At 40.5% G+C, this 27,546-nt stretch overlaps 3 protein-coding genes across 6 annotated transcripts in view; 2 read left to right on the top strand and 1 right to left on the bottom strand.

Annotated features, from left to right (window-relative positions):
- The window catches only part of pde8a (phosphodiesterase 8A), a 49,162-nt gene extending 40,468 nt beyond the window's left edge, over positions 1-8,694 (top strand). Inside the window, exons 16-22 of the mRNA XM_040011419.1 lie at positions 25-160; positions 280-478; positions 2,390-2,607; positions 3,429-3,561; positions 4,316-4,480; positions 4,602-4,731; positions 6,333-8,694. Coding sequence (XP_039867353.1) covers positions 25-160; positions 280-478; positions 2,390-2,607; positions 3,429-3,561; positions 4,316-4,480; positions 4,602-4,731; positions 6,333-6,439 — 1,088 coding nt within the window. The 3' untranslated portion in view covers positions 6,440-8,694. The remainder of the gene's footprint in view (positions 1-24; positions 161-279; positions 479-2,389; positions 2,608-3,428; positions 3,562-4,315; positions 4,481-4,601; positions 4,732-6,332) is intronic.
- A 750-nt stretch (positions 8,695-9,444) lies between these two features.
- Positions 9,445-20,884, top strand: LOC120721231 (KH homology domain-containing protein 4-like). Of its 3 annotated transcripts, XM_040011422.1 has the most exons (14): positions 9,453-10,108; positions 11,042-11,306; positions 11,404-11,523; positions 11,656-11,732; positions 11,952-12,004; positions 12,135-12,340; positions 12,876-13,084; positions 13,619-13,679; positions 13,945-14,002; positions 14,227-14,462; positions 14,746-14,850; positions 19,030-19,115; positions 19,201-19,319; positions 19,786-20,884. In XM_040011422.1, the coding sequence occupies exons 1-14, from the start codon at positions 10,080-10,082 to the stop codon at positions 19,914-19,916; spliced, it is 1,755 nt and encodes a 584-aa protein (XP_039867356.1). In that variant the 5' UTR covers positions 9,453-10,079; the 3' UTR covers positions 19,917-20,884. The 3 variants fall into 3 exon arrangements, with proteins under 3 accessions (XP_039867358.1, XP_039867357.1, XP_039867356.1); XM_040011424.1 differs by lacking the exon at positions 11,042-11,306 and having other exon boundaries at positions 9,445-10,108; XM_040011423.1 differs by lacking the exon at positions 14,746-14,850 and having other exon boundaries at positions 9,448-10,108.
- Positions 20,680-27,276, bottom strand: LOC120721230 (fibronectin type III and SPRY domain-containing protein 2). Of its 2 annotated transcripts, none has more exons than XM_040011420.1 (13): positions 27,070-27,276; positions 26,765-27,002; positions 26,424-26,519; positions 25,962-26,195; positions 25,753-25,775; positions 24,733-24,854; positions 24,314-24,478; positions 24,044-24,178; positions 23,742-23,895; positions 22,920-23,053; positions 22,457-22,589; positions 22,203-22,379; positions 20,680-21,292 (listed from the first exon to the last, which is right to left on the bottom strand). In XM_040011420.1, the coding sequence occupies exons 2-13, from the start codon at positions 26,945-26,947 to the stop codon at positions 21,043-21,045; spliced, it is 1,806 nt and encodes a 601-aa protein (XP_039867354.1). In that variant the 5' UTR covers positions 26,948-27,002; positions 27,070-27,276; the 3' UTR covers positions 20,680-21,042. The 2 variants fall into 2 exon arrangements, with proteins under 2 accessions (XP_039867354.1, XP_039867355.1); XM_040011421.1 differs by having other exon boundaries at positions 27,107-27,276.
- Between the last annotated feature and the right edge of the window lie 270 nt (positions 27,277-27,546).

Below are 27,546 nucleotides of genomic sequence, written 5' to 3'. Positions count from 1 at the left end.
GTCGTGTCTTCCTTTTCCTCACAGAGCCCCACCATCTCCCCAGTCACCTGACAACTCCTCTGTCGTTAAACGACATCCCCCCTCGAATCGCCCAGACCATGGAGAATGAGGACTCTTGGGACTTTGACATTTTCAACTTGGAGGCGGCGACCCTGAAACGGTGAGGCTGAACCTGTTTAATGCTGCAGGATTGATTTGTGTGTTTTTTGGGGGGGGGAAATAAAAAGAAGACTCGCGATGACAGCTTGTGTTAAAGTTTCATGTTCAATCATCCCACAGGCCTCTGACCTACTTGGGCCTGAAGATCTTCTCCCGCTTTGGGGTCTGTGAGTTCCTAAACTGCCCTGAAGCCACTTTGCGCTCCTGGCTACAAGTCATTGAAGCGAACTACCACTCGAGTAACTCCTACCACAACTCTACCCATGCAGCTGATGTCCTGCATGCAACGGCCTATTTTCTCTGCAAAGAGAGGGTCAAGGTAAATTAATAATGTTAGTTTTAAAAAAGTATATTACAAATTAAGCTCATATTTCCTAATTACTTGTATCATTTAGAATTAAAAACAATGTTCACTTATGGTTTATTTGAATTATCTTCGGTCAGAACCAGATGCTATAGATGGATAAAATAGTTATTTAAAGCTTCAGCAGCCTGCCCTACTTTTGTTTGCAAGAGTTCACCATTTCTGATTTTTGGACCCAGACCTCTACAAGTAACTAAATGCTGGAAGGTAACACAGTCAGACAGAAGTCTCAGCACAGTCTTGGGTGTCACTTGTCTTGTCTGAGTCTACTTTATCCTAAAAAGTCTTGGTTTTGTCCAAGTGTGTCAGTAGCTCAGTAACTGTTGGGTGATGTGCAGTGGCCAAAGCTGCTTACCAAACAATCTATTTCTGAACTCAGTGCAGTGATCTTTCATTGGCTTAGCCCATAAACTGTGTAGTTATATCACCAGGGTTAATAAATCCCTTGAAATCTGCAGGGTTAGCAGGTTTAAAATCTGTTATGTACTGTTGTATAGCATACTCTTTAAATGTGTTAAATATACCTCAAATCAAAAGTAGAACAAAGCTTTAAAAAAAAAAAACAACAACTCAAAAACCAAGTGCTTTAAAGACTAAATGATTTTTGTTTTCTGGCTAGCATTAGACATGAAATGTGTATTGATAAAAGAATAGTGCAAAAGTCTTGAGCCACTCCTTGTTTCTTTCTGTTATGCTTCCAAGGAGTTGGACTTTCTTGTGTTATTATTTTTATCATTATTATTTTATTTATATTTTTACAGCAGCCATATTTTATTCCATTTAACACTGACCTTTGAATCAGCCCAGCATAAAAATGCATCTAGCTTAAGCAATGAACCAGCGTTGTGTCCACACGTAACAGACAAGTCAGCAAGCAGTCTGTCACAAAAACAATATTTTTCCCCACTTTTTCAGTCGAATCTATGAAAAATATCAAAGATAACTCAGTTTGATGGACATATAGCTTTTGCTCACCAACACGATGATTCCCAAAGAACTGTTTGCTGAAACTTGGCATTTATTCAGCATGGTGCAGTACATGTTCTTAAAAAATGTGAGGAAATTGGACAAATGGGGGGCAAAAGAAGAAATGACAGCCCTAAAAACACTATATAGATGAACAGTTTTTGAAAGTCATGTCTTTAGGAAAGAGGAACAAATCCAGCAAACGATCTGAGAGATAAATCTGAATCCTCAGCTGATTCATTTCCTGCTCACTGAAGTCTCATCAGAAATGGTCTCAGTGGAAGGGTGGCTGTCAAGAAAGCTTTTCCTAAGGAAGGGAAACGGGAAGAAATTACACCAGAACTGAAATGAAAATCAGTGACCACAGCTCTTAATAAATGATGAATCCAAATTGGAAAATTTTGGTTCAAATTGTTGTTGTGTATACGGAGGAGGTCAGGAGAGAGGTACAACAATGAGTGTGAGCAGCCATCTATAAAACACGGTGGAGGTTCTCTCATGGTTTGGGGCTGAATCTCAACAAATGTTGTTGGGAATATAAAACTGATGGAATTATAAAATCTGAAAATGCTTTCAGATCTACTATGCAAAACCAGCTGGAAACATTGGCTTCATTTTTAGCACACTGCCAGTGCAGTAAAAGCAAACCTGGATAGAAGAACGCACAGTGGAACAATATCAGTCGTGGATTGGACTCCCCAGACCCCGGATCTCAACATTGTTAAAGCAGTGTGGGATCATCTTGACAGAGAACTGAACAAAGATGGAAATGTTTGTTATATAAATGTTATAATAGTAGAAGGTTATACTGTGCCAACTGTTAGTATAGCTTATCATTCACCTGATAACGATTAGGCTATTCAAATGCCAACCTTTAACTTCATTGGCTTCTACCAACAGCAAAGTCTGGATCCCATTGATGAGGTGGCCGCCCTGATTGCTGCTACCGTGCACGATGTGGACCACCCAGGCCGTACCAACAGCTTCCTTTGCAATGCAGGAAGCGAGCTGGCCATCCTCTATAATGACACAGCTGTACTAGAGAGTCACCATGCCGCACTGGCCTTCCAGATCACCACGAGAGATGATAAGTGCAACATCTTCAAAAACATAGAAAGGTAGGAGATTTATGATGTGGCCGTCTGTGCGCTTGCTTTTACTGCCAGCAGCTCTGTAAAACACCACAAGTTCCCCAAACATAAATGTATTAGGTGTCCAGACTTTGAGCTTTTTCCCTAATAACTGAGTTAAGAGGAAGAATTTTTAGGATGTAGCTACATTTGAAGCCTCAAGGCCTAAATTAGTTATCGTTTAGACAGCTTGATGTCTAGTATAATCTGCTGTCACTGTGTGCTCAAAGGACTAATATTTGCCACACAGCCTTTGCTTGCACAGAGTTGGAAAACTGATTACTAAATTTCTATTTTGGGATTAATTATTTATTTCAGTTTAAGTGAATTTTCTGACTTTTGATCAGATAAACCATGATTCCAGGTATTTTATTTTACGTTGTTGTTTTTTTTTTTTTTGTTTTTTTGCACGCTCTACAAAATCTTTAGATTTTGCAACATGCAAGGTCAGGCTCATTATATTTAACATATGGAAGCACTTTGAGACACGCACATGATCTGAAGTATCATAGGACTTAAGTCTCCTTATGCACTGATGAAAGTGATACTGTGTGTTTGTGTGTGCTGACAGCAGCAGGGTAGTAATGTGATTTGAGTCCCAAAACAGAATAGCTCACATTTGCTGGTCCCCTCCAAGGGGGAAGGTGAACAAAGCATTCATTCATGGCCACTGTCACTGTAGTGAAGGGGAAAACTGTTCACACGGGTTTCCAGGCTATTTACCACACTGTCATCTCACTCTGTGTTTTCACTTCTCCCCGTCTTTCTCTCCCTTACCCACGTGATTCCTGTCCACACTTTCTCTCAAGGAATGAATATCGAACATTACGACAGGCCATCATTGACATGGTGCTCGCAACTGAGATGACCAAACACTTTGAGCATGTCAACAAGTTTGTCAACAGCATCAACAAACCACTGGCTGCTCTGGAGGAGAATGGGGTGAGAATGAAACTGAAACACTCTTAAATAATTTTTAATATAGATTTCATACCTGTGAGGAAATATAATTTCCCTTTTTTCCCCTTTTCCCCCTAAATAAACCAGATAATGATACACCAACAGTAAGCGAGCCACAGTGTCTTAAGGGCTTAGGGAGGTGATGATACTGGTGTTTGCTGTGGTACAGATGTCTTTGTGGGGGGAGAGTTTTGCAACTTGCTACCATCTTTCTCATCCCTGTGTGGAATGCTCAACACAGACATTTAAAAGCTGTATTGCTTTTTTAAGTGTAGGATTTTTAGAGGGCTTGTGCGTTTGTGTCTGATGTAAAATGTGATGAAGGTCAGGTTTGGTTAATAAAAGAGTGCTTTGAGGGAAAAACATAATATCGTTTGACTGTAAGACAAAACACAAAGATCGGGAATAAAATAACTCTGCTAGGGGAAACTGATCTTCTTCTGCAGGTTGGTTTAACATTACTCTCAGTGAATTCAGTCTTGTAACATAAAGTACAACCCATATGTTGCGACTTCATGAAGATTGCTGTGCTCATTTACATGGAAGTGTAACTCATAATTAAACGTCTAGAAGACTAAACCCTATCAGCTGCCAGGGCTGCTCTTTGTAAAGACATATCAGGTTATTCGTGAAGTAGTTCACTTGTAAGGTGCTGTTGATTTTAACTAAAAACTTGAATTTGAGTTTATTTTGTGGTAAATGTTTGCTTTTTCTTTTCTTCTTTCCTTATATACAGGGAAACAACGATGAAGAATCTGTCAAAAGCGTCTTGACATCCCCCGAGAATCGCATCCTTGTCAAGCGGATGCTGATTAAATGTGCAGACATATCCAATCCATGTAGGCCTCAGGAGCTCTGTATAGAATGGGCTGGACGAATCTCAGAGGAGTATTTTGCACAGGTGATTAGAAGGGGCAAAAAATAACATAGTGTTGAATGCGTGTGGAAATGGATCCAGCAGGAAGCAGCTGTAATGTGTTTACTGGGATTGATGACTCCTTGCGCTCTTATCTCTGATGCAGACTGACGAGGAGAAGAGACAAGGTCTACCGGTGGTCATGCCTGTGTTTGACAGAAACACTTGTAGCATCCCAAAGTCCCAGATTTCCTTCATAGACTACTTCATTACAGACATGTTTGATGCATGGGACGGTAAGTCTGCACAGCATGACATAAAAAGTACTTTTATATCTATATTTGTGTCAATTCCTATGCATGCACAGGACCAATATTCGTAGGAGGTTCAGTTATTTGCTGTAATGTGATTAGGTGGCATTTGTCTTTCACTGCCATAATAAAATTCTCAGTGTTATTAGATCACAGCAAGCATACTCGGTGTTTGGTGCCATCAAACATGGCCTTTTGTTGCCTTGTAAAGAAATTAATCCAAAGGCTCATACTGTAGGCAGATACACTATAGATGTTATCATCCTGGTAAGCTTGCTAGTGTTGTCTAGCTTGGATGGATTGGCACGCCCGTAGACTGTTAGGGAGCATCGCATGCACATAGATGTCTTCTAATTAGTGCTAACTCACAACTAAAATAGTCCTACATCTTCACACAGCCATGTTATTATCAGATAATCATTAAAAGAATGCTGCAAAAGGCACCGAAACCACAAACACAGTTGAGAGGACTAGTTCAGTGACTTCACTTGGTGACACAGCTTGCATTGGCTGCTGTAGCAGTAGCCGTGCTCTATATCTGCTTGTATAACCAAGAGGTTATTCACTTGGGGTGGGCTGTGATGCTTCAATTGTTTAGAACCACTCTCAAGTGGCAATTAGGTTGCTCTAAAGTCCAATCGTGCTCTTTTCTCCGTGTCAAAGCCGACGGCTGACACACCATTGGGGGCAGAGGAGGTTACTAATTCTCCATAATGTGCCCCAAACATACAGGGGACAAAAAAATTGAGTTTATTCCTCACTTTCTGTAATGGTAAATTATTACTTATAAAGTGCTTTTCTACAAGCCTCATTCACCCTGCCATAAAAGCACTTTTTTTTCCCTCCACCTAAGTGCTTTGTCTAACATTCATGCATACACTCACACTCCAGTGCATGCATCAGGGGCAACTTTGAGTTCAGTATCTTGCCCGAGGATGCTTCGACGTTCAGAGAAAAGTAAATGGTAAATGGTAAATGGCCTGTATTTGTATAGCGCTTTTCTAGTCCCTAAGGACTCCAAAAAGTAGCCGGGGAATCGATCCACCGACCTTCCGACTGGTTTACGACCCGCGCTATCTAATTAGAGTCGGTGCCGACATACAACGCTAACTGATTTATCCCCCTGTAATTAGTTAGCATGCATGTGAGTGGAGGGATGACAGCTGAAGAGCCAAAATGGTGGATTACGTCAGTATTATGGTTTCATTCTCTTTTCTGTTTTTTTCCTGTGTGCCCGTGCACACACAGACACGTCTGTATTGCAAGTATTGGTTATTTGTGCAGAAATGACATGAAACTATAGCGAGGCAGATTCAGTTTATTATGACTCTCATAATAATAATATTTATTTGATCCATCACTTTTATTGGGTATTCGGCCATTGGTAGAACCAAAGTGGCCGTCGGAGGAACTGCAGTTTTTGTCACGTTCCGCTGTCTTCATTTTTCAGCACCAGATGCTGCTGCTTGTTTTTATACTGTGACAGTGAGATAGAGATGTTTATTAAATATAAATGTGTCGTACTATCTTTGAAACAAAATGTAATCTTTAAGCCTCATCTTGATCTTGGTTTTTCTTCTCCCCAGCTTTTGCAGACCTCCCCAATCTTATGCAGCACTTGGACAACAACTTCAAGTATTGGAAAGGCCTGGATGAGAGGAAGCTGCACAGCCTGCGACCACCTCCCGAGTAGGTGCTGCAGTGTTTGTGCCCTGGGACTCTGTAATCTGAGGCAGACCTCCTCTCTCTCTCTTGGCTGGGGGGGGTCTCTCTCCCTGCCAGCCCAGCCAGCCAAGGGGCTTCCTCGCCTTCACTCTCCTGCTTCCGTAGCACACCGAGCGTCCACATGTCCGTCCATACAGAGAACCACAGAAGGACTTCCTTCCTGACAGGCAGTTGCAGCTGTAATGCTGCGGGCTTTACGAGCCTGTCGTACGCGAACTGTGACAAACAGACACGGACACGCAGCATCCTTACGAACTTCTTGTGCCTCTCAGGCAATCGCAGTGTAGCTGGTCAAGTGACATGACTGAAAGAGGGTCGTTACCGGTCTTCTGGCGAAGCACCGGTCCCTCCCCGATCGCCACGTGGGCACTCCTGTCTGCCTGTGAAGTTGCTGTTTGAGTAAAAACTGCTTGTTTACTGAAAAGACTCGATGGAAGCGTGGTCTGGATGAAAAAAGGTATCTTTTCAAACCAGGCCGGGAAATCACTTTTGACCTCCATTCCTGTGCTCGCAGCAAGGCAGGACTGCTCTTTCAACCCCCTGGAGGTCACACCATGAAAGAACACTCCACTGCTTTTCTTTGTTTGTTTGTTTGTTTGTTTGTTTGTTTTTTGTTTGTTTGTTTTTGTTTTGGGGCAATATTCACACGTGTCCGAGAGAAACCCAACCAAGTTGACACATAGCTGTCTTAGCAGACATGTGAGAGGAGATGCTTTCTTTATGGGTCGGGGGCGGTGGACCTTTCTCTTAGGCCACCGCTGAGAGACAAAAACCTCAACATCACAATCGTAGGTATCTAACTGCAGATGATTTGGTGTGTACATTTTTCTTAAGATGTTCCATATTTTCTATATAAAAATTCCTAAATGAATTAGTTGACGAGAACAAAATGAATTTATGAAGAGCGAGAAAAGCCAAAGCTAATGAAGACAAATACTACTATAACTCTCGAAAATTCACAATTATTATTCATATGAAGCATTACCATATTAAACTTTTTTTTAAATTTTTTTTTTATCAAAAGTACAGTACCAGTTTGAATGAACACTTTTGTATTGCACTGTAAACAATATTAGAAATGTCTACGTCTCAGTGATTTGTCCAGGGATGGGATGTTGCATTGGAGAATAAGCTGTTATTGTTGATCATCGGGAGTTTGCGTGCGTGCGTGCGTGTGTGTGTGCGCGTGCGTGCGTGTGTGGGTGTGTTTTGGTTGTTGCTGCGAGTGCGTGGGTGTATTCATTGTTGCAACAATCCCTTGCTCTTGGTTTAATGCTGTAAACCGCTCGACATTTGACAACAGCAGAAATATGTGAAAACATTTTGGACTTGAAAAATTTTGTCTCCCAGAAATTTTTGTATCTGGTTTATCCTACTGAAAAGACTGCCTTATTTTATACAATATTTATACAGTACATCCCACTGTGCAACTGCAACAGACATCTGGAGTTTTTATTATGACATAGTCAGAAGGTTATGTTCAAGGAAATCTCAATATTTTTATAGACAATGAATTTTACACTGGATTTGCAGCAAAAGAGATCAACCATTATAGCTATCTGAATACTTTTGAATGGGATGGTCACGCAGAGCATGTATACAGAGAACTAAATGGTTAAGAAGGATGTGGATCGCAGAGTTGTCTATCACTGTCTTTAAGCAGTCTCCTGGAGGCCAGCTTGTATTGATTTTCTTTTTTCTTCTTCTTCTTCTTCTTCTTTGTTTTTGGATCAAACATCATTCTATTTTGGCCACTTGTCCAACATCCTTCTGCACAGACCCAGGGAACAGCTTTTTGTTCAAGGTTGGATTCAGATTAGGATACTAATATATGTTAAAGATTGTCGCTTATTAAGAATATTTCCTCTTTAAACAGTATATTAAATGCCATAACAGCTAAGCAAATGGTGGTTAACGAGATGCGCTGACCACGATTATCGTTGTTTCTCTCAAATGACAGAAATGTACACGCAATCAGGGGATTTGTTTGTTCCTTCTGATACACATTGGTCTGAAGGCACGGAAAAAAAAATTTAGAAACTATTCAATGAAAAATAAAATAATGTCAATTATATATTTAATGTCTATGATTCAATGCCTTTTTTCTTTTTGACTTGCTCATTTATTTCATGCCTGCAGTAAGACTCTGTGTCTGCCTCTTCAGGTTACTTCCATTAGTTTATTCTTTTCTTTTGACTTAATTTAAATAAAAGGTTTTCAACATTTTGTGAAGCATCTCAAACTACATGGCAGCCGGATAACACCCCGTGTGACACATTTCAATATAGTATAAAATAGTGAAAAAACAAACACAGTAAAATGTGACTGAGGCTACTTTTTTTTCTGTAGCACTTTCTTTTTAATCTACAAACCTCGAGGAAAAATAAGACACGTGTAAGATTCTTATTTTCATTTGATTTTTGATCCTCCCACATATGGTTAAAACAGGACTTTTTAACTCTGGTTCAAAGTACATACTCCTTAATTATTTTTTTTAAGCTGCTTCATTGAGGTATTGGAGAAAGAACACGGTCTTGCTGGTTGGTAGGAAATGGAAAATAAACAACAGTCTTCAGTGTTTACATCACTTAGCCGACCCATATATCCACCACAACCTCCTCCCTTCAAGGTTTTGCCTTTTTACAGACAATGTAGTTCAACTTCCAACTTCTTTCCCAGCACATGGGAGTCAATAAGTCACACTGCTGCTGCTAGAGATCCTTGTCAGCTAAATATAAACACGGGTCATTTAAAGTTCATCCTCTTCCTCTTTAACAGTGTTACAAACTATTAATTTCTATAGAAACTGCTCATAACACACACTTAATCCATGCTGTTTGTGTGAACAGGTGAATATGTGTGGGATGAGTTTTTTTTTTTTTTGGCTACATTGAACATAGTCTCCAAGTCCTTAAAGGAAATACATGAAGGCTGCCAGTTCTTACTGTCTGTGCCTAAAGTACAGTCATACTAGCTGTCTGTTTAACAAAACTGACCCATATATAGCCTGTCTGACGGATGTATTGCCTGGTTACTATATACAGGCACTAAACATTGAGCTGCAGGTACAAGCATACACACAACAATGACAGGACTGTTTGTGCATGGTAATATTGGCAGCAGAAATATGGCACTAAATTTTCATAATGTCTCACATGTAGACACAATAAGGTACGCAACGCGAGCAAATGCGGAACTGTACAAAAAGACAGACATGTTGTATTTGATGCTTTCGGCCTGAGATTGCACGCAAAATGGGAAAATAAGCGCTTTGTGTTCGGGCTGTCTTCGGTTTAAGATGCTGGGGGGAGAAAAAAATAAACTTTTTAATGTGTTTCTTTTCTTTTACTTTATTTTAAATCAACAGGCTAGCATAACGCCACGTTAACCAGGTGAGCCTTGATTTGTTATGAAGCGTACTGAAAGTGAGAGAGACTCTTCCAGAACATGAGGACAGCTGCGCTTCCGCCAAGTCAGACTTTGCGACAAGTCGTCAGAAGAAATCGCCGGAGCAGGATTGAAAGAAGACCGATGGCTAAGGCCGTGTAGCTTTTGTACTGTATCCGAAAACTAGTATAAATTTACTATCTATTTAGTGGAGTTGTGCTATGTCTTCAGGAATGACGGGGCAAACACCGTAAGTGTCTGTTTAGTTTGTTAGAACTGAGTAGTCGTTACACAAGCTAACGCCACACTGCAGAGTTCACCGAACAGTAAGCTAGTGTTTGTTAGCTTAATCTGCTAACTGCCAGCACTACCATGGCCTGTTAGTAAAAGTTAGATTGCAGGGTGTTATTTGACGCTAAAAAAATTCAACAACATACATGGGTTACTCTGAGTTTATGTGTTCAGTGTACACCAAAATTATATTTCATTGAAAAAACTCGTGAAACAGTATCGTAACTTGATAGCTAGCTAGCTTAGCTCTCGGCGTCTGATAGCTTAGCAATGACTAACGCCGTCTTATTTGCTAATATGTTAGCTAACGGCTTCTACCGTTACCAGAATCCACCGATTTTACACCCGAAAGATTGTTAAAACATTGAAATGCACCGGTATGACAGAGATGTCTAGTAATGCGAAATACGATTGGCTAAAATAAACAGCTATTCACCACGTTTACTGTTTAGCATCATCAGCGAAGTGTTAGGCATTTTTTCTTGTGATACCACAATGTATTAGTGTATCTAAACAGATCGTTATAGTATAGACAAAATGTTGTGCCGATACTTTAAATTCCAATGACTGGTTTGGACAGTGGTAATATGGGTGCTCATGTAGTATTTCTCAGGCTGTCCTTAGGTTAAAATACCTAGTCCCCTTTTATTTGACGTCACGGAGTTGTTTTTTGTTTATATTTATTTTAGGCAAATAATAATAATTATAACTTTATTTGCGTAACACGTGTCAAAACAAAGTAAAGTATTTCCCAAGACATAATGGAAAACATTTAGGAAGAAATAAAGATGAAAAAGCGTTAGGTATAGGAATACTGTCAATAAATAATTTGATAAACTTGGATTGTTATAGTATTGTAGTTATAGTATGTTATAGTATATCTTTTTTTCAGGTGCCTAACCAGCCGTTGGGATAAGCCAGCCCAGCCTAAACAGAGTGTAGACATACAGCTGCGGAAGAGCAGTGAAAATGCAGCCCACCCTATCTCATTGTCAGGAGTCGTTTCTGGACCGAACAGCACAGTTTCCCAGGCACCAGAAACGGGAGGAAAATCTCCTCAGGGAGGAGTTGAAATGGCTGCAGCAATGGCTGCTAAAATAAATGCTATGTTGATGGCAAAAGGAAAGCTGTTGACTCCTCCACCATTACTTGCAAAGGTGTGCAGTTAGAGAGCTGCTTTGAATAACTGTATCATGTATGTTTTTGTCATTATTAATGGAGTTTAAGTTTTCTGTGTTATTTCATATATTTTAGACTCCTCCAAGTGTGCCTGTGCCAGCTGTTACAGAAGAGATGGTGGTCACTGAAGTCGACATAAATGATGTACCACTCAACTGCAGGGACCTTCTTACTAAAGGCAAAACACAGGAGGAGGTTGGTGGAAAGTGACCATAGCAGTGTTCCATTTAACACTTTTGTCACACTTTAAGAACTTTTAAAACAAGTTGTCTCTTAAAATATCTTTTTTTCTTTTTCTTTTTTAAAATCTTCTTTTACCTTTTTCAGATTCGACAGTTTAGTGGAGCCATCGTTTCAACAAAAGGTCATTTCATGACAGAAGCTGAAAAGGGAATAGCAGGAGGGTATGTGTTTCAAGTCTTAATACTTTGTTTCTGCAAAAGTAGACCCCCCCCCCCTTCCCACCCATTTGCATATTGTGTCTTAAGAAAATCTACATTAATTATTTACTAGAATAGTGAAGTTCATCTAATAAAAGTAAACAGACAAACCTGAATTAATGAGTTTTGCAGTGATAAAGAGGAGTGTAAAATGTTGTCCATGACCGATTTTCTTTCCTTTAGACAAAGACCTTTGTATTTGCACGTTCAGGGAAAGACCCAAGAACAAGTCAACAGTAAGTAGCACATTTTATTGGCTTAATATGCTGAGGCTGACATGATCTAATGTAATTCACAAATGTCACAGCATGTAACAATTGATGTGGCAGATGCTCAAATATTGGTCACTTTTCTTTGCAACATTAGAGGCTGTAATCAGGATAAAGGAGATCATCTCTGAGGATGTGATGAGGACCTCAGCAGCCTCGGGGGGACAGCAGGTGCCTGTAATTCCACCGCTCACTCTCTACCCTCAGCCGCCTCGACCTGTCGTTCCTCCTACTGTGCCACGGATGCCCAATACCACTTCAGTGCCAGCCCAGGGTCATCGACCAGCAGCTCCTCATTTAGGGGTAGGCAGATGATTAAAAATAAAGTCAAATTTGTATGAACTCATCACACCCTAAATATCAACAACTTGATCTTTAATTTTGTTATTTATGTCTCCTTAAGTATTGGACAAAGACAGATAAGCTGTACATTGTAACCAAAGGTTCAAGACTAACAGTGCTTAGTGAGAAAGATTCTGTAGTCAGGCAGTAAACTGAGGGACACTCAGTAGTAGGATTGTTTATTTGGGTGTATAACAATGCTACATTACTCAAAATCTAAGATAAAGTTAGGGTTATGAAATATAAAATTAATTATGCAGACTAGGTTATTGGGAGTGGAGGTAAAGAAAGTGAAGCAAGTGGAGACTATGTTGCTTTCACTGATACCTGCCTCCAAAATTAAGGAGCAGAGAGAACATCCCTGGTCTACAGTGAAAAGCCTTGGATTACTGCATCTGCTTACAAAGCACTTCTGCCTAATGTCAAGCATGATTTCACTAAAGAGCCATAAGGTACATGGTATTGGTAAGGTAACCATGTCTTTATTTCTCTTCAGAGTTTTGTGCACACAAAGATTTTTGTGGGTCTGGACCAAGCGTTGCCTTCATTCAATGTGAAAGAAAAGGTTGAGGGTCCAGCAGGTTCATACCTGAGTCACATCCAGACAGAGACGGGAGCTCGAGTCTTCCTCAGAGGAAAAGGTTCTGGCTACATAGAACAAGCATCGAAACGAGAGTCCTTTGAACCTCTTTATGTCTACATCAGGTATGTTCATTCTAATTGGAAGAGTCGTTAAATGATATATATACACACATTCAGTATGTGCTGTGTGGTTTCAGTGTTAGAGCCTTGCTTGCAGATGAATGGTCGTTTGCTGCATGGCTTTTGCTATTTTTACTAACCTGATGAACACTGCGCATCTGCAGCATGTGCTAAATGGTTCAGGTGTAGGCCAGAGTTGTGTCTCTTCAGACCATTGATGTGGGAGAGATCCAGAGGCACAGAATTCATCCAAGGAGATTTCTGCTTTTTGAAAAGACAAAACTTTCTGTAGAAACTGGAAAAACAGTTTTAATGACGTAAATCCTGTAAATTACCTTTCCTATTGCTATTCCAACAGTCTAGCAGCTTATTTTTGTTTTTTCTTTGCCAGTGAGTTGAGCTAGCACGTATTAAGCACAAGTTTTAAAGGTTATGGCACAGTGTTGGCTTCACAGTTGGTCTATGTAATGATAATATGTGGCTTTAGTCCTTCACTAAGTCTGTTACATCCTGTTTAACAATGGACCTTTGTTACAGCCACCCAAATGCAGCTGGATTGGAATCGGCAAAGAAACTCACAGAGAGTCTCCTGGAAACCGTAAGTACACACTGTTATCACTGTATTTGTGTCAGAGGGGATTTATATTGCATGAAAGTCTTACAGGAGGTGTAAGAAAGTGAAGCTACTAAAGCGTATAGTTTTCACTGATACCCACCTCCAAAAGTGAAAGTGGTAGTGTGAACCACCTGATCTCCAGAGATAGGTTTTGAGTGCTCTGCACCTACCCACAAAACTTTCTGATTATAGAGCTGCAGTTTTGTCTGGTTCATTACATCATTTTAATGTTTCTTTCATTCTTTAGGTGAGAGCTGAGCATGCACGTATGGTGTCGATATACACAGCCACGGGCTCGACACAGTGTGAGTATTCTTCTTAAGTCTTGTAACTAAACAGGCAAATTCCAACAGGGTGACCAAATGTAAGGTACTGACTAACTTCGTTCTCCTTGTGGTAATTAATCCTCCCGTGACGTCTTTAGTGGCTCAGCAATTGCTTGAAATAGTAGGTCACAGTTGTCAAAACACCCTGTTATTGATCCATGTGATATGTGCTATTAACTCAGGGTTCTATACTTTCATTTCAGCATACGCAGTACATGGATTTCCACCTAATAGCAATTACTCTAGCCAGGGGTCCTGGTATAACTACCCAGCAAATGGGTATGCTGGCGGCTATTCAGCGTATCCAGGAGCCACTGGTTATTGGAGTAAGGCAAATGGTCCCCCAAGTCATTCTAACTTGTCGACAAACCCTCCATCTTCTCAGGCAATGGTTCAGTATCCGGTGTGTCCTAGGAAACCGCATCCCTATCTTGTTCAGGTAATTATAAAAGTCTAAAGCTGCCACTACTTAAAGTTCCCATTTATTAGTCAGCTGATTTAGAGTGCTACATTTTTAATTGCTTGTTGGAAGAGCCATCAAAAACTGTGACATCATATAGCTAAAACCACTGAATAGATCAATCAGTTTCCAGTTTCAGTGCAAGTTTACACTAGAAGTGCAATAAGACATGAAAGTCGTCGAGGTCTTTAGGAGGAGTTTTAGTTCTCTTAAAGTCCTGTGGCAGCATCAATGTGTATGTGTTGGTTTTGCCCTACCCAAGGATCCAAGCAGCAGTGAGACAGTGGAGCCTGAAGGATCTTTAAATACCCCCCCTGACTCAGGAAGTCCCAAGCATCAATTCCAGGAGGGGGCTAAGGATGAAAAGGTTAGCTGAAGAGTAACACCTGTACATATCACTAATAGATAATTCTGCCCATTTTAACATGACCATTACTCACCGATAAACCTGTCTGAATTGCAGCCGATTAGTCCATCTGGTTTTAAACAGAGAAGCTTCAGGCATCACTGCTAAACAACCAACATTGGACAGAATTACACATAATTATAGCTCATGAAATTATTGTATGAAAATATTAGTTTCAGTTTGTTCAGCATAAATACTGACCGTCTCTTTTGCTTTCTGTTTTCTGAGTTAGTTGTTTACCAAATTACACAAGTGTTTAAGCTGAAAGTTATTGTCTGTAATACAAATGACCATCAAACGGAGCTAAGCAGTGTTTTTTGATCACAGACATTAGTTTCATCTGTATCACTGTGTTAATTTAAAAAAAAAAAAAAAAGATTAATACAGGGGAGGGGATTTGTGACATCTGCCATTGCTATTTATGTTTTCGGATTTTCAATGGTGTCAGAAATGTAGGCAATCACTATTGTGCTAATAAAACACCAGCAGTTCCACTCTACATGTGCATGATCATTTAGAGCCCATGCTGGAAAAAGTGTGTTAAAATTAGGAGTGCAACAATACTCGTATCGATATTGAACCGTTCGATACGCATATGTATCGAACAATACAAAATTTTTCATTTATTTTAACAACTTTACTTCTGACGATGCTGTCTGTGTTGAGCGCTCAGTGGATCTGCGCTCGACAGTGCAGCCTAGGCGGAGTAGTCGAACGCAGATTCACTGAGGGCAGGGCAAGCTAGCGAGACAGAAGTTAAGCTCTCCTTGCAACATGGTAAATTGAACCTCCCCCACCCTCATTCAGATCTGGCGTTTGGAACTATTTTGGTTTTCATGTGACTTATGACCCTGAAGGTAAGCGCGTCATGGACTAAAGTAAAACAGTATGTCGGATGTGCCACGCAATGCTCAATTACATTGGTGGGAACTAGTGTGTTAGCGCAGTTTGCTCGTTAACGTGTTGGCCATCCAGCCCCATGCACGGGGCAATCCGCAGTAGCTCGTTAACGGAGATTTGCCATGTTGTGGCGTTAACGTCATTTCAACGAGATTAACGCTGACAGCACTAGTGGGAACACAACGAATATGACTGCACATTTACTCCGACATCATCCTAGTGCAAAGACAAGTGGAAGCAGACAAAAACAACAAGCACGCATGCTACAAACTTTACCCGAGTCATTTAGACAGCCTTTAGCACATGGTTCTCCTTATGGGGACCTGATATGTTTAATATGCTGCTGAGAATATACCCCAGAAGAAGCGTATAGTATAGCTTTTATTTTGGAAAGGGCCATTTCTCTGTAATAAACTCTTTTCCAAAGATGAGTGATTTCTCGATCAGATAATTTATTTTTTTTATTACTTTGTTTCAGCAACATTAAATTTAAAAACTGTACTTTTGAGTTAAAATATATATTTATAATTTTTATAAATGACAAATTAAAAAGGCATGTTTTTTTTTGTTTGTTTTTTTTTGTTTTTTTTTGTATCAAAAAAATATCGAACCGTGACACCAAAGTATCAAACCGAACCGTGAATTTTGTGTATCGTTGCACGCCTAGTTAAAGTATGTCCTATTATAGGCCAATCTTGAAACTTCCGTTTTTATCAAAAATTTTAGAGAAAGCCGTCTTTCTCCAAATACAGGCTTACTTAGTTGCAAATAATATTACTGACAAATACCAGTCTGGCTTTAAGCCACACCATATCACTGAAATGGCCCTGCTAAGAGTCTATAATGATCTTCTTGTATTTGCTGACTCTGGTCGCCCTGCCGTTTTTAGTTTTATTGGATCTGTCTTCACCCTTTCACGTGGTTGATCATAATATACTCTTGAGGAGGCTAGAGCATGTTGTAGGCATCAAGGGTTCTGCCCTTAACTGGTTTAATTCTTACCTCACAGATCCTTCTCTGTTGTGATGGGAGGATACTCTTCCTCTGTTGCCCCTCTCTGTTGTGTTGTGCCCCAGGGGTCTGTATTGGGCCCTTTTATTATTCTCTTTGTATATGTTACCCTTGGGCTCCATATTTGGAAAAATACAATATTTCTTATCACTTTTACGCTGATGACATTCAAATCTATTGTCAACTGACTGATGATTTGTCAGCATCATTGAACTCCCTGTACAATTTCCTGAGAGAGGTTAAAGATTGGCTGTCAGATAATTCTCTCATTTTAAATGAGAAAAAAACTGAAGTTATGGTGTTCGACAGCCATATTCCTTGAGACCAGCTTGTTGCCCTGCTGGGGCCCCTAGCTAACTCTATCTCTGATTCTATGCGTAACCTGGGTGTCTATTTGGATAGCTCCTTTAAGCTTGATAAGCAAGTATCATCTGTAGTTAAATCTGTTTTGTTTTTTGTTTTTTGTTTTTTTTCAACTGCGCCAGATTTCTAAAGCTAAGCATTATATACCACACAGGGACCTGGAAAAACTTATCCACACTTTTGTGACCTCCAGGTTAGATTATTGTAATTCTCTCTACTGTTCTCTCTTCGAAGGCTGCGACTCGTTCAGAATGCTGCGGCTCGCCTTCTTACTGGAACTAGAAAATTTGACCCTATTACTCCGGGTCTTGTTGATCTACACTGGTTACCAATCAAATATCGCGTTGAGTTTAAAATCTTGCTACTCACTTTTAAAATCCTGAATAACATTGCACCCGGCTACCTCACTGACCTCCTCAATCTGTACACTCCTTATCGTGCATTAAGATCATCAGGTCAATTATTTCTGGCCCAACCTAAGTTTAGACTGAAGACCAGAGGCGATCGTGCCTTTGATTCAGCTGAACACAACCTTTGGAATAGCCTCCCTGCTTCTATTCGAGCCTTGGATTCTATCCAATCCTTTAAATCAAGATTAAAAACATATCTATTTGACTTGGCTTTCCTGACCAGTTAATGCCCTTTTAAATCTTTTAAATTTTACACTTTTAAATCTTTTAAGTTTTATTAAATTTATTTTTTTATTATTAATTTTACTGCTGTTTTTGTCTTCTTAGCGGATTTTGTATTTATCTAACTCTTCTGGTATGTTAGTGCCTCCATCCTGTCTGTGCTAGTGCCCGATTTGTACCCTGTTATTGACTTATGCTGACTCTCCATATTACTGTGAAGCACTTTGGTGTGCCTTCGGGTTTTTAAATGTGCTATATAACTAAAATTGTATTGTATTGTACTAACAACATGTTCCAATTAGGAAGATAACATTAGATTACTGTTCAGTAAAGATGTGAAAAGTACAACAGGTTTGTTTTGGGGTTTTTTTTGTTTTTGTTTGATTGCATTTGGCCATAACTTTGGCTTGGATGAAAATCTGATCATGTTTTATCAGTGCTCAGTTCAAAAACAAACATTATTGAAGCTGTAGTGCCTATCATCTCCCATCAAAAGCACTTTGGGTTGTAATTTGTAAGCAGATTTCTCTCTAGTTGCTCCCTACTATTGATCTGCCTTTAAATTCAGATATTTTAAAATAGAATATTAAAGATTTTAATGCCTTAGTCCATGCAAGAGGTCTGTGTTATACAGCGGGGGAAATATTAATTTGATCCCCTGCTTGAATTTTTTAGCTGGCTCACTTAGAAACGGCATAAAAGTTCTGAAATGATTACATGTAGATGAGTGAAATGAATATTTGATCTCAAAGTATAGTTTGACAGTAGTAAGATGTGTCTTTGTAGTTTGTCACCATGTTTGCACTGTTGTTTGGTCTTGCTCATGGTGGTGGACAGGTTTAAATTGAAGTAACTGGACAGGTTTTCTTGATACACATAATGAGTTGAATGAGATCAGGAGTAATTATTTGTCATCTCTGTGCCACACAGCCTATCTGTGGGATCTGGGTTTTATGGGATAGTCTATAACTTGAAAAATTGAATAGTTTTTTTTTTTCCTGGTTTCTCTCCATTACATTGGAACTACCATAAAAATTAGCAACTGTTCATTTCTTTGTAAGTGAGCAAACTTGCTGGATCTTGTTGCAGCCTCAGCTGAGTATCAAAATAACTTGAAGCAAATGGGAAGCTCTGAGCGTCTTCCAAGGTTTTCACATGCTAAAATAATTTTCTTTTGAGACAAGCTTTTTCTTTTGAAAGTTTGTAAAAAGGCTTGAATGTTCTGTCTTTTTAGCCCTACGCCATCTCTCCAGAGGGTCCAACTCATCAGGAGTCCACCCTTCCTGCACCCAGTGTTGGCGAGGAGAAAGAAGTAGAAAGGTCTGCTCATAGATCATCATTTTTCCCTTTGTATGTTCTTCGTGAGTCTTGTGTAGCGTAGATATTCATATTTTTCTCTGTTCAGGTTTCTGATGCCTCCCCCGCCACCTCCCTGCGTGGCTCCCGCCGCTGTTGCACGCAAAAGGCCAAGAGATGCCGTGACGGATGATCCAGCGAGTCTGCCCAGTAGCACCGCGTCATTGGGTATGCTGTTCTTTATTTCCTAATACTCTGAGAGCCTGAGTACTCAGATATTTCTTCTGTGGTGTTGTCTGTTACATGAAATGGCATCTCCCCCCCGTGGAGCAATGGGGGAGGAGTGGAGACCTGTGTGAAACCTTCCGCTGGTGAAACTCACTAACATGCTCTTCTTGTATATGTTTTTTGTCTTTCCCTTGTTTTCTCTCTCAACATGTGTCCCTGGACCTGCCTGTTATGGATGTGTGATCTGCTGCCGTTTCATTTGATATCTTCCCTCCCCCTGGCTGTGGATCAAACGAACTCAAAAACCACCGCTAATATGGGGCTCCTCAATGGGTTTCCTTTTTGTTTTCTTCTCCTGCTTTGTCTCCCCCCTTCTCTTTTCTCTTTTTCTCTTGCTCATATCTCCCACCTTTCTTCTACTTCTCTCTCTCCATTTTTCTTTTTTTCCTTTATTGTGCTCTTGCAGGTGTTCAAGACGAGGTGTGCGAGAAGAAGCCTAAAGTGTTCAGTGATACATCAGGGTTAGTGCCCTACGGAGGGGATTCCTCCGATGAAGAGGAGGAGAGGAGCCGCAGCAGTAAGACAGATAACTCATAACCTCTGCCCCGTCCCATCCCCACTGTCCAGGACATTCATAGACCACATTCAGTAGATCAGCAAGTTTCACAAACTCAAACCGCATCAAAGGAAAAGTCCACCCTTGTATCATACACTGTTCTGGCATGTTACACCACATTTACTACAAAGACAAATATATTTGCTGACAACTGCCTTCGCACAAAGCAGGGGAGAGTCCTTTTTATTCTTCGGTTTTTCAGAACAGATGCATTTATAATTTTAAGCTCTGTCAGGATCTTGGAGACAGTTCTCTGAAAGTTTGTGTACCCCTTTTACTATTGACATACCTGATCAGGTAGCCAACCTTCAAAGCCCATCGGTCTTCATACAGCAGTCGTAACATGCTTTAAAAAAAAAAGGACACATGTGGAAATAGAGGTTTTTTGGGGGGGGGGAGTAAAGTGAGGGTGAGCGTATTCAAACTTTCTGCTGCCTGTGTAGAAAATGTAAATATAGAAGTCTAGATGCGAACTATTTCAGCGTCAGTGTGGATTTATGTTAAAATGTCACACCTCTTTGGGCTGCATTTGTGGGTTTTTTACTTTCATTTTATTTTTTTATGAAATAGTGATCTGATTGCAAATTCAAACACATCATCATCAGCCACTTTATACAGTGTGTGGAAGTATTCTGGGTGGACTTTCCTTCTACATATGTGAATATAGCTGTATTCTAATTTCAATTGGTTTCTTTTCCCCCCTTTCATTTTTCTTTCCTCCAATGCATTTTTTTTTTTTTTTTTTTTTTTTTTTTTTTTTTTTTTTTTTTTTTTTGTGGGAGCGCAAAGAAAAGACAGCTCCTTATTTCCCCCTTTGGACTTAAACACTCAAGTCTGCTGCAGTCACAGGTGGTTTAAATATTGTACAATCTAGTGAAACCTTTTCTTAGCTTGGAAAATGGTGTATGCCTGTTCCCATGGAATACTATAATAAAAACATTTGAAAGCAGTGTATTGTCTTCAGTGAGAAAGTTCAGTTTTTAATGGAGATTGGCGTTACAAACATTGGTTTTGTTCGATGTCACCGAGCACTTTGGTAAGTATTAAAGTCGATAATTGTTTTGTCCTTGTTGCCTGGGTTTTTATTTCTTGTTGATACTTCTGATGTCAGATGAATGTGTATTCAGGAGCTTCTATGCCGTTGTGTACAGTAAGCGCTCCCGGGTTGTCCAGGCTAAAGCAGGGGTGGACGTAATTTCGGAAGTGACAGTGGAAGGTGTGCAGATGTTGTTCCAGATTTACGTTAAAGAAAGACAGAGTCCCTCTGTCGTAGTCGAGTGCCACTCCAATCCGCACGGGGTTCACAGTGACCCTCAAGTCAGGACTCCAGCCGTTGTGCAGAAACTCGTATTTATGCCTAACAAAGGGAGAAGCATCATTATTGAGTGTGTCAAAAAGCAATTTTATTCACACTGTTGATGATTTTCCCGCTCTGTCAGCCATTAGGAAAGCAGATGCTGAATAATGAGCCAACAGCAGGATTTCAAATGGCTGCAGCTTAAAGAAAATGAAAAATGTGCTTGTTAAATTGTGCGTAGGCAGAATCAACAAGAAGATGCCCACAATGGGAGCCATATTCAGGGCTCGTGTGATATGCTGCTGCGAATGACTCGCTAAATGTGATAATTCATCTGTCCTGCTTTGTTCCAAGAAGAGTTGCCATAGAAACTATTATAAAGTAACAGATATTCAGCTGTGGGCTTTTCTCCCTTCAATGGGCTTAGTTGCACACAGAACGGATGCACTTTTTTTTTTTTTTTTTGCTTAGGAAAGGGAAAATTTCTGAATGCTAAAAATAAAGTCTTGGCCCAGTTTCTGAGAACTGCAATAGTAGGCCCTCAGAGGATCCGCATGTTAATTCTGCTATCAGATTGGTGGAAAAGTCTGCATCTATTAGGTCTGTGGAGTCCTGTGAAAATGTCTGCTTCTTTTCAGGGAACAAGTATATTTAAGAAAAATGACTGAGCAGAAAACCAAAGCTACTACAGCACTTGTCTTGAAAACACGCAGACGCTGTTCAAACTGAGATGATTAAGATGAAATATATGGGGACTTTGTTACAGCAATCAGATACAAGTATTTTGCGGTTCAGCAGTTGTGCTTTTGTATATTTGCTAAACCGTTGTTCACAGGCATAGTTTACCTATAGGATCCCTGGTGTGCAGTTATTTTGGAGGAGTACTAATGTGTAAAGAGTACTGACAGGACATCACAGGGTGTTCAGCAGTGAAGCTGATGAAAGAACCCTGGGTGGTACTGACTGCTACCTGGATGGACTCAGGATGTGTCTCATACACCACGAGGTACTGTTGGCCCCAAGATACGAGTTCCTCTCTGTGTCCTCATAGGCAACTCCGATCCGGAACTCTGTCCCATCATCCACCTCAACTTCCCAGTAATGCCTTCCTCGCACTGGAATCAGATCCCCGAGGACAGCTACACATCTGTAAAGACATTGACATTTAAACATCTGCAAGTGTATAGAGTCATCTTTACAAGTCAAGGTTCCCATTATTCGCACCTGGTAAAGGTGTTGTCATCTAAGGCCATGGCACTTATGGGAAGTTCTTCATCTCCATAAAAGATTGTGAAGCCATCTTCAGAGATGGACAGGCAAGGATGGGCAGTGTCCTCCAGGAGATAGAAAAACGTACCTGCACAGGTAAATGGGTGTTTGATTGCAAAGACTCTGCCTGAATCCATGTATGTAGTAAGAAGGTATATTTATTTAAGCTACGGCTTAAACACAGGACATCAGATTGATTTATTCTAATCGTGCAACCTCTGTTTATACAAGGCTAACAATAAATAAACTTATATGCTCTTTCTAAGCGAAAGGAGTCTCAAACATGATGGGGATGATCAACAAGCAGATGCTTAAAGTTACAAACAGATATAACTGTTCTGCTTTAAACGATAAGGTCCATACCGCCTATGAGTGAGCCAAAAACATAATGAAAACGCTGATCCCAGTTGTTTCTCACCTGTCGTGGTGATAGTAATTGGTTCACTCCTGTCACTGGGCCCTCCGATGTTGACCGCTCTCACAGAGATGAGGTAACGTTGTCCTGGCTGCAGCTGGATCAGACACTGACAGGTGGGCACTGCTACAATAGACCTGGGGTTGTAATTGAGACACGAGGGTCACGCGTCTTCCTTTAAATATATAGTAAATGCAGAACACTGATCACTTTGTGAACTGTATTTTATTGTGTATGGTTTCCAAAACACAAATCACTGAAAGATCACCTTGAAATTCTGGCGGTTAAACAGAAATTTATATTTGTATATACTGATAATTGAACATTTTCTTTAGTTTAAGTCTACCTTGAAAAAAAAAATCATAATAAAAAGATAGTTTACTGCACAGATAAATGTTTAAATTGTTCTCCAGAGCGACTGGATAAGAAATGAAAATGACCCCAAATGTGGGCACAGCATTCTAGCTGAGGCCAACAGCACTGCAAGGGCTGAAGCTAAGAATAGATTTTCTAGGACAGAGTGCATCTTGATTCAGCAGCTCTATATCCATGGGACCTCAAAAAAACAAAACTTCCCAGGCAAGCACTAACACCAGCTTGTTTATTTTGAAGCAAAAGCCTTATCAAAGGAAAAAGCCAGTGGAGCCTAATATCACGGGGTACTGCGTCTTTGAAGCTCTGCGTTTCCAGCGAAGCGCTTCTATTTTTACCGAGCTATTTTAACTTTAACTCTAGGCGCGGCCTTTTCAAAGTGACAGATTTCAAGGAGAGGGCACGGTTAAATTTTGAGCTTGCCAAATCGGTCTCGTTAATAACACCTCTTACTCGGTAATGCTGCTCTCTGTGCCGTCTGCACCCAACTCCCTGAGCTCCACCGTGTAGGAGTCTACGGGGTTGGTGTTTCCTGACTCCCAGCGGATCAGAGCAGCCTCTGGACAGCTACTGCACTCCCTCTGCTTAATCACTGGAGGTGATGGCACTAGGGGAGAGAGGATTTAGACTTTTATTCCCACCAACACGCCACTCTGGAGTGATTGCAAAGCTGAGGAAAGTGGCAGAACAATTATTATTTTAAACTGCCACAAGTTTAAGAACTCCTCACGTAGTTGGAGAGTGACATTTGTTACCCGTCATGTATAAGGCCTTCTCGCTGGCTGGGCTGATGCCTGTGGTATTGGTAGCCGTCACCCAGAGCTCGTACTGAGCATTGGGCAGCAAATCTGCAACAGTGCAGTGCGTCTCCTTCAACGTTACCTTGCTCACTTAAATAAAAAACAAAAAGATGAGCACACCTTTAGATCACAATATTTTCAGGGAGATCAGTAGATACAAGTTGAGCAGCAGATGGTGACATTATCATGCAGTGCACATCTGCAGGGAGCGTCTCTGGTTTATACCCTGCGGTTTGAAGGTGCTGTCTGCTGGTGTATCCTCCAGCACCGGCCTGTAGTAAAGCTCGTAGTACTCCACTGTGTCATCAGAGAACAAGCTCCAGCACACGCGCAGGGATGTCTGAGTGGCAGAGTTGGGCATCTGGGGATTGATTACTGGGGCAGATGGAGCTGGGGGTTGTTTGACAGAGATTCACTGTAAATTCAGCACAGTTATCAAGAAGTCTTTTTAAAGTACAAAAATCTAAATGTTAAGACAGCTCTGTTCTGGTTGAAGCTCAACACTGACACCTCTGTGTGATTCCTATTATTAGGATTCTCATTTTCAGTGACGCAAGACACGGCGTGTTCCTAGATTTGTATTTTTCAAGTGACAGAGAAGGAGGTGGAAAGTGAACCAGAGGAGGCGATTTGTAGATTCAGACCTGGAACAACGTTGATCGAGTCCATCATGGTTTTGACATCCGACAGGTCAGCGAGCGGTGTGTTGAATTCAAGACATGTAGACAGCGTGAGGTCAACCTCGTCTTTGGCAAACTCCTCGATTCTAGTGTGGTACAGAACAAAAAAAGCCCTGATTTTAAAAAAACGTGCAGTGCGTTATCAGGCTAATGTTCAAAATTTGACCATAAAATAAATACTTTACGTGCTTTTCATCATGCAAGCATGTTTTGTACAGTGGATGGAGTTTGTTCAGCAGAGTTGTGTCTGTGGGTTGTGCCCATGAATGAATATGAATGATTGAAGTCTGAAGAAATAAGACATATTGTCAGTTTAACAGCATTTGTCGCAAGTCAGCCAACACAACCATATTGAGATGCCGTCCCACAGCAGCGTGTGACCAAGCTGGTGACCAGCATGAGGAGGAGGTGCCAGGCTGTTGTGGCTGTGTGTGGATCTTCCACGTGCTACTCAGGGCCCTGTTTGTTAAATGAATAAATTGTTTCTTCAGACTTTAATCATCCAGTCCAATAAACTACACCAAACAAGAGTCAGTAGCAGAATAAGCTGACTGGTATTGGAAGAGGAAATTTGGCAAGTGTTTCACGGGCGCGACCCACATACTCAACTCTGCTGCTCAGCCCACAAATGCATTTTCCCTAATAAATGTGGCTACATTTAAGGGGAAATAAACAGGCTTTCCAACATATAGGTTTATTGGCAGGAAGCAACCTTACAAAAAAATAAATAAATAAAATAATTGACCAAATACAAATTTCTTTACTTTTTGTGCTAGGTTCAAGGTTCAAGGTTCTTTATTTGTTTTCATTTGCTAAGTTCAGTAAGTGGACCTTCAACTGGGATTTTAAAATATATCAAGTTAAATAAAACTAAAGTCTGAAACTAAAGGGAAGACAAATCTCACATGTTATTGATGCTCGATCTCTTAATATCACACCTGCAGTGTCACACTGTGCAGACTCACTGTGCAGCCTCATGCTTACCTTTTAATTGTGGGCATAACTGTCTGTCAATAAAATCCAAAGAAATAATTTCAATAGCAAAATAAATAAATGAATAAATGCTAATCAATGCTTCATATCCACAATTGCATTAGCTGGCCATGTTTTATTTATTTATTTATTTATTTATTTATTTATTTATTTATTTTTGGGGCCATCTGCAAATATGATCCAGTGGAGTCATTTATCACCTTCAAAAAAAGCCTCTTGTCCTGGCTGCGGTAGACCTCCTGCGCTGTCTCGATGAGCTCCTTGGAGGCATCGAGTGCCTGACCACAGGCCAGCAGCTGACCGTACAGGGCTTCCAGCTTACTCTTCTTCTCCTCCTCCAACCTTGCCGCGCTCTCATCCTGTCGCTGAGACAGTGTCTGCAGCACGTCATTGTAGTGCTGCTCCAAGTGCTGCTCTTGACGGCCAAAATTCTCCTGTACGTGCAATAATATGAGAGAGTTAGAGTGTAACACATTTGTCTTACAGGAAAGAACAAATAAAAAAACAACAATTTGATGTAATAAAATGGGCTTGTGATGACTTTATTACTGTCTATGAGTAAAAAAAAAGAAGGAAAAAAGCATCTTTGCATATTCATATGATAATAAAACAGTAAAATTATGTCAAAACAAAGGAGATCAGACTGGACGTTTGAGTAGTACCTCCACTGTAAGGAAGATCTCTTCCAGATGACCAGCAAAGCTCTCCATCTCTGCAACCTTCTCTTGTAGCTGATCGCGAATGAAGATGATCTCCCCCTGAAAGCAGTCATAACGCAAGCTTGAGCTCTTTTCACATTTAATTCAAACCTGCAACACAGACTACAATGAGGGGTAACAGTTAAGAGTTTATGTTGCTGTTTACTATGAGTGTATCTTAATCAGATGTTTCCCCTCACTCAGCTATTCATTTTACTTTTCTGTATTGTGCTGGCGTTCTCTCAGAGAAGTGATTAAATGCAATGAGACGACTGTGGCTGAACAGAGGTAGTTAGTGTCCTCACCTCAGTTTCTCCCTCCTTAAAAGCATCCTCCTCACCATCACTTCCATCTTCTGCTCCAGTGGGAGATGGAGGTGAGCCTACATTGTAGGTCTCCATAGCAGTAGACTCTCTGCTTAACTCCTGGAGCTCGGCTTCCTCTGCAATCACACCCAGCCTGCCTCCTCTGATCTCATACAAGTCCATGATGACAAGGACTCAGGCGAGGACTGAGGCTTAAGTACCTGTTAGCGTCCTGAAACTGCATCGGAGGAGAATTTAACAAAGCAGAACTGCTATAGTGAGCAAGCAGCTGATAACAAATTTACCTGAAAATTTAAGGGAGCCGTTTGGTTCTTAAACAACCTTTTCAGGCCAGCAGCAGTATCCGGCAGGACAGCAGTGACAGAAATAGATGGGACTGTGTTTGCTCACATTTCACAGGCATGCCAAACATCTACGCAGGAAGTTCGTTATTAATGAAATAGATTCATTAAACGTGGTCGAAAGTCTGCAGAGGTCTGAGATATGCTGACATTGTAAAGGAACAACAACTAAAAGTTAAATGCTTTAATTTTTAGGATTTGGAAATCCCCGAACATGTGATATAAAGGTCAAAGTTAAAGGCAGTACCAGAGGCTTATGGTGCATTCAATGTTCCTCGTAAACTTTAGTTTAAGACATATCAAACGCATTGGATTAGAAATTTCTGTAATGGGACGCGCCTGCTCTTAGCAACCCAGTCTAGGTTTTTCGTGGTTACCATTCTTTGTCAAAACAGCGTATTCTTTAAAAGGTAGATATCG

The sequence above is a fragment of the Simochromis diagramma genome, unplaced genomic scaffold (genome assembly GCF_900408965.1).
Source record: "Simochromis diagramma unplaced genomic scaffold, fSimDia1.1 OVJJ01000603.1, whole genome shotgun sequence".
Classification (NCBI taxonomy): domain Eukaryota; kingdom Metazoa; phylum Chordata; class Actinopteri; order Cichliformes; family Cichlidae; genus Simochromis; species Simochromis diagramma.
This window is presented reverse-complemented; position numbering and strand designations above follow the sequence as displayed.

Excerpts from the sequence above, each read along its gene's own strand:
- LOC120721231 (XM_040011422.1), top strand. The coding sequence starts at position 10,080 with ATGTCTTCAGGAATGACGGGGCAAACACC. Across the intron at positions 11,733-11,951 it reads GAAAAGGGAATAGCAGGAGG|ACAAAGACCTTTGTATTTGC; the intron begins GTATGTGTTTCA and ends TCTTTCCTTTAG. Across the intron at positions 19,116-19,200 it reads GAGGAGAAAGAAGTAGAAAG|GTTTCTGATGCCTCCCCCGC; the intron begins GTCTGCTCATAG and ends TTCTCTGTTCAG.
- LOC120721230 (XM_040011420.1), bottom strand. The coding sequence starts at position 26,947 with ATGGACTTGTATGAGATCAGAGGAGGCAGGCTGGGTGTGATTGCAGAG. Across the intron at positions 25,776-25,961 it reads ACAAGAGGCTTTTTTTGAAG|ACAGTTATGCCCACAATTAA; the intron begins GTGATAAATGAC and ends TTTTATTGACAG. Across the intron at positions 22,590-22,919 it reads AATTACTATCACCACGACAG|GTACGTTTTTCTATCTCCTG; the intron begins GTGAGAAACAAC and ends TTACCTGTGCAG.